At 48.7% G+C, this 15,090-nt stretch overlaps 1 protein-coding gene across 1 annotated transcript in view; it reads right to left on the bottom strand.

Moving 5' to 3' along the window:
* LOC113880074 (liprin-alpha-1-like) overlaps positions 1 to 11,511 on the bottom strand; it is a 29,869-nt gene extending 18,358 nt beyond the window's left edge. The window contains 10 exon segments of the mRNA XM_027522075.1: positions 212 to 291; positions 2,744 to 2,827; positions 4,050 to 4,181; positions 5,594 to 5,665; positions 7,518 to 7,739; positions 7,962 to 8,063; positions 8,437 to 8,511; positions 9,162 to 9,326; positions 10,098 to 10,160; positions 11,395 to 11,511. Of these exon segments, the coding sequence (XP_027377876.1) occupies positions 212 to 291; positions 2,744 to 2,827; positions 4,050 to 4,181; positions 5,594 to 5,665; positions 7,518 to 7,739; positions 7,962 to 8,063; positions 8,437 to 8,511; positions 9,162 to 9,326; positions 10,098 to 10,160; positions 11,395 to 11,511 (1,112 nt within the window).
* Between the last annotated feature and the right edge of the window lie 3,579 nt (positions 11,512 to 15,090).

The raw sequence follows: 15,090 nt of genomic DNA, 5'->3' as shown, positions 1-15,090 counted from the left end.
TTTTAAATGTTGTCAATCCTGTTACTACCACTCCATGGTACCAAGTTTGACCCTAAGGAACGATGCTTGTCTCTTCCCTCTCACTGGCCACGAAGCTACAGGCTCCTTGAGGTGTGACCATGAGCAACACCCAGTCATACTGTCCACATACCAGACAGGCCCTTGTCACACTTGACAGTGCTGAGGGGAGCTGCCCGGGGGAGCAGCCTACCTGTGGTGGAAGGGAGCCCCTCACAGTCTCGTCTGGTCCACTTTGGCTCTCAGGGTTTCCAGGTTTAGAATCAGCTGGTCCTACGAAACAGCAAATGACACAGCCTGCACCGTTTGCTTTCTGGATATAAAATGACTTGCACCAAAATGTGCAGAACAGGTTACATGAGTAGGTATCAACTCCGAACATTTTAATTCTGAGAAAATGTTCTCTAAGTGTCCCTAGCAAATATAAACACTCAGAACAATATTAACCCTTATAAACCATAATGAAGAGGAAGTTCCATCTCAGGTGTAGAAAAGGTTTCTCTGGAGGAAACATCGTAAGCCATGAACAATGATGAAGTGGGTAGAGAGAAGCTGGACTTGGGGCGGGGGTTTGGGTCACGGGGACATGACTCACTCTATTGCCCTCACTGCTTTAAAGTGTCTCCATGGAGCTCACCTGCATTCCTCACATTCATTCCTCTACAGCCCACTTCACTTCCTCATGGGGTAAAACAAGTCAAATGGGCCAAGTTTCTGAGTCACTCAAGTCAACCTGGAAGCTCTGTGCTGTCGGCCACAACAGTCACCCGCCTCGTGCAGCCCCTGAGCACGTGAGACAGGCTGGTGCAAAGCTCGATGTGGAAATCACACAGAGGATTTCAAGATTCGCAGTGAAAGAAGGACGTCAAGTAGCCTATTTGTTTTTAGGAAATTTTAGATTGTGTAGGTGGCTCGTATTATCTTTCTGACGCACAGCACAGTCCATGTGAAAGGCTCACGCTTTGTCTCAGCTTTCGGGTGAACCCACAAAGGACTGCTCAGAATTCTGAACCACACATAATGGCCACACACTCTAAACCCATCTATAATGCAAACACATTCAGTGTTCAAAACCAGAAATGCTATACGTGTTACAGCACTGGATTAGCCATAAGGAAAATGTAACTCGACTTCCGCAAGCATCTGCTCAAACTCATGTCCATTGAGTTGGTGATGCCGACTAACCATCTCATGCTCTGTCATCTGCTCTCTTCCTGCCTTCAATCTTTTCCAGCACCAGGGTCTTTTCCAATATGAAAATTCATATTAAAAATGAAATAATTACCTCAAGCAATTTTTAAATGTAATAACAAAGTTGGAAAGTCTGTGTTTTATAAAATGAGCATCAATTTCAAGGTTTAAAAAGCTGTTTTAGGACTTACTGTATTAAAAAATAAAATGGAGAGAAGACAAGAGAATGATCTATTTGAGATTGGCTCTGTGTGAGAATTTGCTGAGATTAATTGACGGGATGGGTCATGGGTATTTATTATACTACTCCATCCACTTTTGTGCATGTTTGAAATTTTCCATTGTAATACATTTAAAAACAGTTTATTTTCTGATAAAGCAGAGTCTTCTCCAGCAACACAATTCGAAAGCATCAATTCTTCAGTGCTCAGCCTTCTTTATGGTCCAACTCTCACACCCATACGTGACTACCGGAAAAACCATGGCTTTGACGATATGGACCTTTGTCAGCAAAGTGATGTCTGTACTTTTCAATATGCTGTCTATGTTTGTCATAGCTTTCCAAGGAGCAAGCATTTTTTAATCTCATGGCTGCAGTCACGATCGGCAGTGATTTTTGAGCCCAAGGAAAGAAAACCTGTCACAGCTTCCACAATAAGGCATCAGCATTCAAAGATTTTTAAAGCAAAACAAAAGTTGACTTTGAATTGGCTTAGTCATAAACAGCATCCTGATCTCAACAGCCTCTGAGCAGCAGTTCTGAAAGTAAGGAAGAGCACCCTTGATCGGGAAACATTGAGCTCTCTGCCTAAGCGGGGAGGGTGCCTCACTGTGGGTTTCACGATGGGAGTCAGAACCACTGCCCCCTGGGATCCCGCCTGTGAGGCTCTGCAGTCCAGGCCCAAGAACACAGGCATGGTGGGGACTGTACAGACACGTGAGGCTGGACCTGGGATCCCCACTCCATTTCCTGGATGGTCTGTATCACCATGTAGCCAACCTTTCCAGGAAACCTCTCTCAGGACTCGGTGATGCGAGCCTCCACCATCGCCCTTTCCTGATGCACCTTCTGTCGAAGCACAACTACGGTTCTCCTCCTGCCTAGGAGCAGCCATCCTACCACACACCATGTCTGGAACACCCGTTTGGCATTTGGGACTCCAGTGCCACGTCCGAGGCAAACAGGCTTCACACCTGGTCGCCATGCCTTCAGTTTCATAGGCCCCAGGCTGGCAACCTCAAGTTTGTTTGAGGGGCAGTCCTGAGGTCCACCTGTATCCCAAGCAGCTCCCAGACTGGCTGGTCAGAGCAACAAGCAGCCTCTTTGAACGTGGGGACGCCCTGGCCCCTGCCTACCACCTATGGGCGACCACCTCTGGCCCTGCTCCCGAGGAGGTGGATGCCCGGATCAGCAGATGGGGCCACACAGGCACACACTCAGCAGCAGAGATGGGAGTGGCGGAGAAAGGCAGCGCTGGCCCCCACCCAAGCCGTGTCTCCTGCCCAGACACCGCTTCCCTGTCAGCACAGGCACCCGCTGCAGCTCCTTGATCTTCTCCTCCATTTGGGCCTCCATCTGGCGCAGCCTATCTTCTATGCTGCCGTGACTCTGTCCCGCCTGTCGCCCAAGAACAGCATCAGCTCCGCTTGCAACGACCCTGTCCTGACAGCACTCGGGCTGTGACTGCAGGGGCGGCAATTGGGCCATGCTCTATGCAGACCACGGGGCTCGGGTTCAAGGGGGGGCACATCCGCACACCTGCTCATGCAGCCTGCACGGCTTCATGTGTGACACATGGCTCACGGAGGGTGCTGGTGACCAGCTCGTGAGAGGAGACGTGCTCCCCCTGCCCCAGGCCCTGCACCCATGGCCGCTGCGCTCCCTCCTCGGACTGCCTGTGGTGAGCCAGCGTGGGCAGCAGCTGCAAGCACAAGGTACACGTTCTACCTTCCTAAGCTGGGAAAGAAGTTCAAATCGTTTAGCCTCCTGAGTGGTAGAGCTTCCGGAAGACAAAAGGTCGGACTACAAGGCAGACCGGGGACGGACAGCAGAGATGCCAGGGGAAAGGAGAAACCAAGCCTGGAGAGGAAGATCACAGGCAGAAGGGTGCCCCCTGGCGGCTGTTAGTGACCCTGCTCTGGCAGGGTCTGCGAGCACCCGACACCGCCGGCCGCCCGCGACCTGACGGCCCCTCAGGTGCTCACTGAGCCCCAGGCAACGCTTCCGACAGCCGCGCCAGCACAGACCTGGCCCGACTCTCCATGCCCAGCCAGTGCCCTCCGGCAGTGCGGGGCAACACCTTTCCCGCCAGAAGGACGGGGTGGCTGGCTGGCTGGCAGTGGGGATGGTGCCCCCAGCAGCGCCATATCCCAGGGACGCGGCCTCTCACCCGCGGGCTCCCGGGGACGGCGAGTGGGGAGTGGGGCCCCGGGTCTGCATGTGCCCTGCTGGGACTTCTTCAACAAGTGTATGGATAATGACTTAAAACTGTGTTCATTACAGAGCTATTTTGGCCATCTCTTAAACGAGAATGGGATTTTTTGATGTCTGTATCTTGCTAGGTTTTGAGTAGCTGACTGAACTCTGAGCAGCAGTGACTCGGAGCTGAAGCGTCCTAGGGACACACAGAACATGGGACAAAACTGGAGGGAAATTAACTTAGGGATGACACAGAAGCGGGGGCTGCCTCACACTCAGGGAGCGCTCCCATCTCAGACGGGCAGCAGGACCCCCGAGTCTGCGCTCCTGTGTGGACCAAGCAGCATGGGCAGGGGCACGGTGGGACAGCAGGGGAACAGGCCCTCCCAGCGCCCACCCCCCCAGGGACCCAGAACAGCACCTTGGAGAGAGAGGCCACCCTCTGCGCCTGCTCCGCCTCCACCTCAGGCAGCGTCTCCGCCCTCCGCAGCGTCTGCTGCAGCTCCTCTACCAGCTCCAGGCGCTCCTGCAACTGGCGGTTCTTATCCTCTGTCTACAAAGGGAGAGCAGAGGATCAAAACAGACCGAGAGGTGTAGCCACTGTCACTTTAAGTAAGCTGAGACAAAACCTAAATGCACGTGTCTACTGGATTCCTTCTGTTTTGGAAGCTGCATCAGGGTAAATTTTGTCTCAGTGTTCCTGGGCTTGGTCTCAGCAGAACACCTCCTGCCAGAGTATTTGCTTTTCTTAAATGTTCCCCAAGGACGTATTAAAAAAAAAAAAAAAAGTTCTTATATAGTAAAGAAGATCATTTTTCCGTAGTGTCTTATTCATTCTTATTGACAAGTTAAGGGAAGAAGGGTTCAGTACGGACCCTTCTTAAAACATCACCAGAATCATCATTTAGAGGGAACCCTACTGACAGCACATGGCCACGGGTGTGTAAGCCAAAATATGGCTTGCATCTCCTCTGAAATACAGACCTGATAAGAGCATGCCTGGGGAAATGTCAGTCAACTAATATTTGTAAATGCACGATTATTCTTTTAACAGATCTTCTTACTCTGAAAAACTTTCAATGTAGAACATTTAGACAGATTCGTTTTTAAAAAAGAAAAAAAATTAAAGTATCTATAAGCTCAGGTTCCTGAGAGGTTAGCATTTATTTCTAAGCAGCTTTATTACTTTTTCTGTGTGTGTATTACTCTATGTACATACACAAACAATATGATATGCTTTAAAACCCTCAGAAAACAATAGCATGTGGTACGCAATATTTTCTGATCTGCCTTTTACAGCCATTATTTTGTATATCGTAATGCTCTTAATTAGCATTCCCCATCATACATTTCAGTGGCTTTCTAGTATTTTATTTTTGTGGTGGGGACAATGATACACTTTGGCATGTGGGGACAATGATACACTTTGGCACACACCAGACTGACTCATTTGTTTTGGAGAAGCCAGATTGGGTTTTCCTGGTTAAATCCTGATTATCTGAGACCACTTGGAACAGGAGTGAGTAAGGCTCACCAAACCACAGGAAGTACAAATCCTAATCAGACTGGAGCTCTAACCCTGCCTTTTGTCACAGTGACCCCAGTTCCCAACAGGCAGCCAGCTGCCATGAAGTTCCCTGCTGCACTCTGCTCTTTCAGTAAAAACCCTACCAAGCCACCAGATTCACGTTCAAGTAAAACAAAAGAGTCAGGAGTGGAATTCCACAAAATGGTTAAACTAAGTCCCAAATAATTCAAACCTGTAAGTTGCAGTCACCCCCAAATTTTTAAAAATGTATTTCCTTCCAGTACAGCTGATTTACAATGATGCACATCCACACTTTTGAACGCAATATTTTAGGGTCATAAGAACTTTGCACTGGGACTTGATTTCCAACGTGGGAGTCACATGAAAAGATCTTTACCTTCCTTCCTCAGGAATTCACTACTATAAAAGTCAGACACAGTTCATAAAGGCTGTCGATGCCTAGAATCCTTATTTGTAATTTCATTTTCAAGTTTATCACTGAGGTCATCCTAAGTTTCAAATCAAACATAAAGTTAATGTCCTCAAAATAAAAGTCCTAAACATGGCAGTTTTCTCAGAGGTGAGCAAAAATGTGCCTACCCCAAAGGTCACATTTGCCACGATTGGCACCCATCTGTCTTAAGGTTCTGTCCAGCCACTTGGTTTACCAAGCTTCTTTTCTACATAATAAGCCCAAACAGCAAACAAAAAGTATACTAAACTACCCTGTTATTGCAAGAATTCCAGGAGGGAAGGTATCTGGCATGAAGTCAGGACCTCTGTCTGCTACACCATACATGCGGGCTTGACCCAGAACAGGGAGGGACCTTCAACAGATCCAATGGGGAGCTCTGAGGCTCGTTTCCTTGAGGAAAAGTTGGAAAAGTCTCATGCAATTTCCTCAGAATTAAAGTAAGAATATTAAAGAGTGGAAACAGAAGTCAAATTGTACGCAACTGGGAGCAGCCTTCTCAAGCCTAGTTCTGCTAAAGCAGAGTTACACCACATGGATGAAATGCTCAAACCAGGACCAGAAATTGCTGCTGGTGCAACTCCTATCCGCCAGTTCAAAATCCATTTCAGGTCCCTCCCTTGTCACTAAGTAACCAATGTGGGCCAAGTCCTAACATTAGAAATGAAAGGTCTTAAAAATGCTTTTTCAAGAATTCTATATGTATTAAACTCTGATACCTAATCTCCTCCTGTTGCCAAAGAGTAGTGTGAATAGCTTATACAAACCTGTGCAAATATTTCTGTTTTGAGTTCTCACACAGAATTACTCACACCAAGCTACTGAACAAGGACACCTGCTGTACTACATGTTGGAGGGGTTCTCTCTGAGACGGTGTCATGGGGGAGGGGTGGGAAGGATGGGTGCTGTCTGTCTGCACACAGAGGAGAGGCAAGGCTCACAGGAGGAGGCCTGAGTCCCCAGCACTCTTCTGTTTTCACAGTGACTGCTAGAGAGTTTCTCATAAATCACGACACCTGCAGACACGACCGCCAGAAACATCATGATTCCACATGGTTACACAGCTCGGGCCTGAGGATCTGAGGGTGAGCAAATGCCACTCAACTTGTCTGACTGCCGGTATCACTGTCACAGCTCCCTTCAAGGAGCAGAACCTAAGAAAACTAGAGAAGATGGCCAGGCAAGCTGCCTCAGCAGAGCCCACACAGCATGCTCCCATCTCTCCGAGAGAACGAGCTCCACAGGTGTAATCAGACTCGCCTGAGTGAATCAGAAGGAAATTTCAGCATCATCAGGAACACATTCGACAGGCAGTTGTGGGGCGGGGGGCGGGGGGTGGGGGGTGATGAACCGGGAGACTCAGGTTGACATATATACAGCATTGATACTACACATAAAGTCAACGAGTAAGGACCTAGTGTACAGCACAGGGAAGTCTACTCAGTGCCCTGTGGTGAAGTAAAGGGGCAGGAAATATAAAAGAGAGGCAGATACATAAATAGATAGACATATGACTGATTCACTTTGCTGTACAGCAGAAATTGACACAGCAGTGTAAAGCCACTATATGCCAATAAATGAATGAATGGATGAATAAATTTTTAAAAAAGGAACACAGTGGGCCCCCTAGAACTTGTGGAAATGAGGAGTCCACACCCAGGGTGCAGCACAGCACCAGGGATGCCCTCATGTTGGTCCACTGCCAACCAACCGCCTGGACCAGGCCTCTTCTACCCTGGAGACCTCGACGCAGAGGCAGGGAGGCAGCCAGTTGTGGTGTCTCCAGTGCTCTGCTCTTACTCACGCAGCCATGCCAAGGCTGAGATCCCCGGGAGAACAAGGGACCCACATTCCACCTCAGGACAACAGACACAGCCGCTGTCACTCACTTCATGGATGTCCTGCTTCAGTTTCCTGTTCACGTCCGTGGACTTGAGGAGGTCCTTCCTGGCCGTGTCCAGGTCCTCCTCCATCTCTGTCACATGGGCAGAGAGGGCTTCCAGGCGCTCCTTCATCTGGCTCTGCTCCCGAGACTGCCTCTCTATGATTTTCTGGAGCTCGATCACCTTAGCCAGGTCTTCCTCGTGGCCTAGAGAGCCGTCAGAGGATCTCTAAGGGGGAAAGGAAGCCTTACACAGCCTGGTTTTGGGAGGGAAGGAATACAGTACTTCCGGGCAATCGGTGAGGTCAAAACTGCCTTCTGCGCTCTGGGAGCTCACAGGATCCTCACGGTTGCTCAGACCTACATGGTGCATCGGTGAGAGGTCCTGACAGCCCCACACAGACTGGATGGTAAGACAAGAACCAGACAGAGAGTGAGACCAAGGACGTGCATTTCCACTGGCGCTGGACATGTTTTCTTGCTCGTGATGTACATCAAGCACCCTGTCCGTTAGTATCTTTTCCTGGTTATTATCCTCTGTAAGAATCATCTGCTAAAACCAAAAAAATTGAATCAGAGTAAAGAAATAAGTAAATACAGCAAAACTCCACCTGGAAAAACTCAACTTTAAACTGAAAACACAACATAAAAAGAAAATATATGGTGATGCTATCCATCCCGAATACCACCAGGTGATTAGAGTCAGAATTTGTCTTCTACTGGACAAAGGGGTACGTAAGAAATCTGCAGCTCTGAGCCACAAGTCTAGTTTACTAGTCATTAAAATAACCCAGGAGGGCGGGTCCTCAATCAGAAAGATAAATAACATCTAATGCCCACCACTACAGCCTTCATTCTTTTTTAAAACAAAAAGATTCAAATGACAAACCCTTCACGGAAACTACACAATGACTGATCAAACTTACCTCTTTATGTGTGGCACCTAATTCTTCTTCTAACAAACTATACCTTTCGAGTGCTACTCGTAATCGTGCTCTCAACTCAAATAAAAGGGGCCGAGTCACTGTGTGTTGATGTGTGTATATACATTAGTACACTTCTTAGTGTGTACTCACCCTAATACATGGATACTGTCACAGAATACCTTTAATGTCTCTCATTGATCTTAACGTCAAGAAAATCTGCTTGTTAATAGCTTTAAATTCTAAGTTTGAGAGAACAAAATGTTATCCTAAACTAATTCTATTACCCAGTTTTTAACTGCAAGTTGATATACAGAATATAATAAATCTTGAGACCTTCATGCCAACTAATACTTTTTAACTGGGGGCTTCCCAGGTGGCTCAGTAGTAAAGAATCTTCCTGCCAATGCAAGAGAGCAGGTTCGATCCCTGGGTCAGGAAGATTGCCTGGAGTAGAAGATGGACACCCACTCCAGTATTCATGCCTGGGAAGCCCCATGAAGAGAGGAGCGTGGTGGGCTACAGTCCACAGGGTTGCAAAGATTTGGACATGACTGAGCATGTACGCAGGCAATGCTTTTTAACCACATAAAACTCTGACTTCTTACAGAAAAAAAATGTATATACAAGAATTCAAGTTCAAAAGTCAACTAGTTGCATAAATACGTGTATCATCCACCTAACAAGGCAGCAAGTATACAAATCCAGGATAGCTGGGTTGCTGGTACCTTCTCGTCCAGGGCCTTGTGGTGCTCATACAGCCATTTCAGTGCCCTGAGCACCTCCACCTTTCTGGTCATGCTGGCTGGGGACTGCGCCTGCTGCTTGCCAGCCGTCATCTGGAGGGATGGTACAAACCGGGAAACCAGGCACTCCAGGTGCTCCAGCAGCAGCTGCAGGGCAGGGCCAAAGGAGCACCTTCAACCTCATGCTTGAATTCAGGGCCGATAACTCCTCTCAGCCTCATGCTATAGCCGGAAACATGCTAAGGCATGTCAGAATCCCGCCAGTTCAGTCTAAAGTTAGAGTGGACTTCCCCAGGGGCCCAGTAGTTAAGACTCCACACTTCTGCAGGGGACACGGGTTTTAATCCCTAGTCGGGGAACTAAGATCCCACACAAAGTGTAGTGTGGACAAAAATCTAAGTTAAGAGTACTCCTCCCTCAAATGTACTAGAACTAAATTACTGCTTCTACTGCTGCTACTGTTGCTGCTAAGTTGCTTCAGTCGTGTCTGACTCTGTGCGATCCCATGATCTGCAGCCTACCAGGCTCCCCCTCCCTGGGATTCTCCAAGCAAGAACAATGGAGTGGGTTGCCATTTCCTTCTCCAATGCATGAAAGTGAAAAGTGAATGTGAAGTCGCTCAGTCATGTCTGACTCTTTGCGACCCCATGGTCTGCAGCCTACCAGGCTCCTCCATCCATGGGATTTTCCAGGCAAGAGTACTGGAGTGGGGTACCATTGCCTTCTCCAAAACTACATTAGCTCTCATCATAAATTTGAAACAAGGTATGAGAACCCCGAACTGATCCACCCTAGTCTGCTCAGTGGGAATATGTGAAAGATGACTTGAAAATCACACAAAGTTTAAAGACAGCAACACGGAGGCTAGCGGTGACCCCCACGGGGCAAATGTCAACACCTGAGAATCCCCCTACTGACCATGGTGTTGCTTCTTTTGGCTTTTAGCTGAGCGATTTCGTCTTCTGTTTTAAGAAGCTGCTCCTTTTACCTTTTGAGGTCTTCACTAGGAGTTGGAAACTCCTAGAAAACAGTTAAAGGAGAAACTAAATGCAAACATAAATTAAAAAGAGAGTGAGACTGTGAAGACTGACCCTGTCAAGTCTCTCCAGGCTCCACACAAAGGATCTCCTTGCCCCTCCAGAGAAGAGGGGGTCCGCTGACCCCAAGACCACACAGACCACCACAACTCAGACTGGCCTTCGGCCTCCACCTCGACCTGGCAGGCATGTGGCAGGAGAGAACCCGGAATCCAAGCCCGCCTTCTCAAGACCCAGGGACATCTGAGAAGCTTTCCAAAACATAAGCCTAACAACAAAGTGGATAAAGAGATTCTTAAACGCCACAGAGACCAAGGACCTAGAGCCACTAGGGAGAGTGAAGAATAAAGGGAAAGTCTACAAGGCCATCAAGCTTTGGAGTGTTCCTCTGGGAGAACGGCAGATGGCACCTCAGGGCCATCTGTTAGCCTGACTCCACTGAAGCCACCCAGTCATTCAGTCAACTGGTTAAAATGTTAAATTTATGTTATATGTACTTCACCACAATTTGTGTCCATGTGGGGCCACCCATGTGGTGAACTTGCTCCAACTGAACTACACGGAGTCTTTTGTTCTTCTCTTTTTCTTTGCAGAAATTAAAAAATCCTGGGCTACATATCCCCTACTACATACTGAGTGTTCAGCACCCAGAACAGCGCCCAGCACTTGTAAGAGGCATGTAGTAGACATGTGTAGCTATGAGGGTGTATGTCATACATGTAAGCAGTAGGTACCCGTCATTAAAATATTGCAAACACTGGTCTGTGCTTTGTAAGATGGCAGACATTAACGGGCTTAGCCTTTCTACTTCAAGGACTGACTCTCTAGCTCGATCCTCATACCCCAGAGACTCCTCCAGCCAGTATATCCTTTCTTTGGAAGAAGGGAGACGTTAAGGGGCTTAGCCTTTCTGCTTCAAGGACTGACTCGATAGCTCAGTCCACATGCCCCAGTGACTCCTCCAGCCAGTGTTTCCCTTCTTGTGGAGCCTCCACCCATCCTCCACACAGCATCTGCACAACCTCTTACAAGGTAATCTGCTGGGGTCGATCCTGCTCACTAAGGCCAAAACACCCTGGCCGGCAGGGCCCACAGCCATGCTAACAAAATGAAACACAATCCCAATGCTTCACCGGGTGAGGGCCAATCTGACGGGCCCAGCCCCCAGCTGCTCTCACCTCAGGCCACTCTGCTTCCAGGACGTGGGCCGAGGCCACGTTCTTCCTTGTCTTGGCCTTTGCCTTGGGGTTGCAGCACTGGAATAACGCCCACAGGCGGGCCGTTCTGTGACCCATCCTCACGGATGGAGGCAGCCACCCACTCAGGGGCAACCGTTGTTTCATGGTAGGATACCTCAGCTCCTGACCTATCACCACCGATCTCACACTACCACCACCAATATTCACGCTACGACCACCGCTGCCACACACACTGCTATCACACACCGCTCTCACACACACCGCTCTCACACTATGACCACTGCTCTCACACTATGATCACCAGCACCGCTGTCTCAAGGAGAAATGGCATGAAGGCTATGCCTCCACCACGTCTCCCAGGAGCCCGGAACCGGAACCCACTCAGTCACAAGGGACTCCATGGTAACAGGGGGGCTGGGCTCAGGCCTACCGTCAAGGGTGCAGAGAGGGGGGAGGGGCTGCCAAAAAGATGACAAGTGAGTGTGGGGTGCGGGAGAAGGAAGGCCGTGCCCACAGCTCAGGCCCCCTGTCAAACATGAGCCTGCAAGGTACTGGGTCACAGTCGAACCGACCAGTATAAACTCTTTCAGAAACCACCACCCCTGGGAATGAGTGAGAGAGTCATTTCCTAGGCAGGTTGATAGGGAGTCTAGGGGTCCCCAAGGAGAGAGGGGTCTGGAATTCTCAAGGAGGAAGAAAGGACAAACTTTTTTTCTTTCTTCACATTCCTTAGGATTATATAACAATAATGTATCCTGCCTAAGGACAGTCTTTGGATTCAACCTTCTGTTATCTTAAAATGTTGATTATGGGAGTAGACCTGGTCTTTACAAGGATATATCTTGCCTGAGGACAGTGTTATCTTAAAATGTAAATTATGGGAGTAGGTCTGATGAGGTCTTTACAACCTCCAGACATTCTTTGGATTATATAACTTCATTGTTAACACTAGCAAGCGGGTACTCTTTCTGCCCCCTGCTGAGGCCTATGTCAGAAGCTTTCTCTATCTCCTTTATACTTTAATAAAACTTTATTACACAAAAGCTCTGAGTGATCAAGCCTCGTCTCTGGCCCCGGATTGAATTCTTCTCCTCCGGGGGCCACGAATCCTGGTGTATTTGCGTGATTCAACAATAACCTTTCATGAGCACGTCTTCTAAGTGGGCTTCTGCCCCCTCTAACCCCCAAACAAGCCTCCAGTGAGGCTACTGAAAGGGCACCCATGAACTCAAGGGTGTCCCCAGAACCCACCCAGCTGAGGAGGACTCCCCGCATTAACTGCCCCTCACTCTCACCCTGAGCTCGGTCCTCCCTGACTGACTCCCTCACTCGAGCTCAGCAAGGGCTTGACCAACCTCCCTCCAGGCACTTAAAATGAACCCAGAGTGGGTACAGGGGTTCTTTCAACCTGCTGCGAACTTGCCCTCTTAACTTCGACCCTGGGCTGCCAGACAACTCTGCCCCATGGGGGCTGCAAGGTGGAGGTTCAGGGGTGTGCTTGCCTCGAACCGTGACAGCCAGTGCCTCCCAGACCCCGCCTGAGTCTCCCACCCCTCTCCTGGCCCCACTCCCACCCTCGCGGCTCTCCACTAGCCAGGGCACAGGCCCCACTGCTCCTGTCTCAGCTCGGACCTCTGCTGTCACTTGAGGACCTTGGTCCCCAGGGTGCTTGGGGTGCTATATCCACCCATCTCAGCTATTACACACTCTGGGAGAGACAGAGTACAGTCTGGGGTCCCGCCCGCAGTTCACCCTGAACACGTTCTCTTTTTTTGGCTTTATCTACTGGAGTTCTCTGAGATGTGTTTTTAAAACCTCAACTGTTGCTTTCAAAAAGACTATAAGGTCTCTGTGCTCAACTTTACGAATAAAATCTTCATTTTCCACCTTAAAGTGAAACTGGAGGGAAGACTAAAAGCAGTCTTTTTTTCAAACTGAAAAAGAAAACCCACATGTGACCATGTCACAGAGTACAGGTCACGTAACCCCTCCCTCCTCAGGCTTCTCCTCCACCACCAGCAGCCCGTCATCGGAAGGCCTGCCCTGGGTCTGCAGGAGCAAGGGAAGAGGGGAGACCGGCTCCTCTGTCTTCAGCCTGCATGGGCTGCTTGCTCCACCTCCTTCCCAAGTTCATGTGGCACTGAAACAGCCCGGGCAACCTGGGGATTCTTATCAGAAACACAACCATGGGTACCAAGCAAGGAGTCCTGGTTCTTGTTTTCCCCGGTATCAAATAAACTTGATTTATACAATTACTGTGACTGTTACATGTGGCTTCAGATGACAGAAGACCCCCAGGGTGTCTCCACTTCCAGTGACAGATGCAAGCAGCTTGTAGGTCAGCCTACCAATAGCTAGAAAAGCTAAATACAGTTTAAAAGAGGTCCTTAGGCAGCCACAATCCAAGATTTCAAACAAAAGGGAAGCCCAGTGAGGGAGCTGAAGACTGAGAGGGCCGCTCCTTCCCTCGGGCATCTGAGCAAAGCCAACTCTGTGAAGAAAAGGCAGGGAAAAAGTCAAGTAGAAGGGGATAGCTAACACAGCTCTGGAGGGTTCCTTGGGCTGTGGAGACAAATAATGGAGCGCAGGCCTGACGAGTCAGTCCAGATGTCAGAAAACGTACCCAACACTCTGCCCAAACCGGCTGAGTGCTATCTGTCACGTCGTGGTGCTCAGGAGACAGACGGTGGGCTTCAGGACTTGCTGAGAAGGTGTGTGTGTGGGGGGGGCGGGGTGGTGGGATGGGAGGCAGCTGAGGCTTCCAGACCGAGATGCTGGAAAGCTCCTCCCTGGGATCGGGGGGGAAGGTGGGTGAAGGCTGCTGAGACTGAGCTTACAAGGAACCCCCAGCCTCAAGTCCGTCAGGCCCTGAGTGAACAGACACCTCTGTCCCCACTGGAGGTCTGTGTCAGAGGAAACTCTGGAGAAGACAGAATCCCTCAGAACCTCTAGGGTTATCCAAACATAATGTCCAACATGCAACCAAAAAAGCAAAAGAGGGTTTAACAACAAACAGGACCAAGAGAAAAAAAAAAAAAAAAAAACCTGAACCAGATCCAGAGGTATCAGATGTATATCAGCATATCAGAGGTATGCTACAGGCATACAGATGCAAACGTCACCTGTTCAAAAATATACTTGACAAAAGGAAAAATTTCTGAGAATCAAAACCGACTCTCGAACTTTACAATAACAGTGACTGAATTTAAGAACTCAGTCTCTGGGCTTAACATCTGATTGGACGTAGCTGAAGAGAGGATCAGTGAACTGAAGGATGGGTCAGGTAAAAAATATATATAAGAGAGAAAAAAGGATAGAATATATTGAAGGAGCCCCTTGTTAAACTACATTGTTAAAAAGTATAAATGGGGACCCTCATGGTGGAGAAAAGACAGAAAGGGGAATAAGAAATGCCTCTAGGGGTTGAAACGAAAGAGCCTCTTCATGAAAGTGAAAGAGAGAGTGAAAAAGCTGGCATAAATCTCAACATTCACAAAATGAAGATCATGGCATACGGCCCCATCACTTCTTGGCAAATAAATGGGGCAACAATGGAAACAGTGACAAACTTTATTTTCTTGGGCTCCAAAACTACTGCAGATGGTGAAATTAAAAGATGGTTGCTCCTTGGAAGGAAACCTATGACAAACTTAGAAAGCATATTAAAAAGCAGAG

This window comes from Bos indicus x Bos taurus, chromosome 21 (assembly GCF_003369695.1).
Source record: "Bos indicus x Bos taurus breed Angus x Brahman F1 hybrid chromosome 21, Bos_hybrid_MaternalHap_v2.0, whole genome shotgun sequence".
Taxonomy (NCBI): Eukaryota; Metazoa; Chordata; class Mammalia; order Artiodactyla; family Bovidae; genus Bos; species Bos indicus x Bos taurus.
This window is presented reverse-complemented; position numbering and strand designations above follow the sequence as displayed.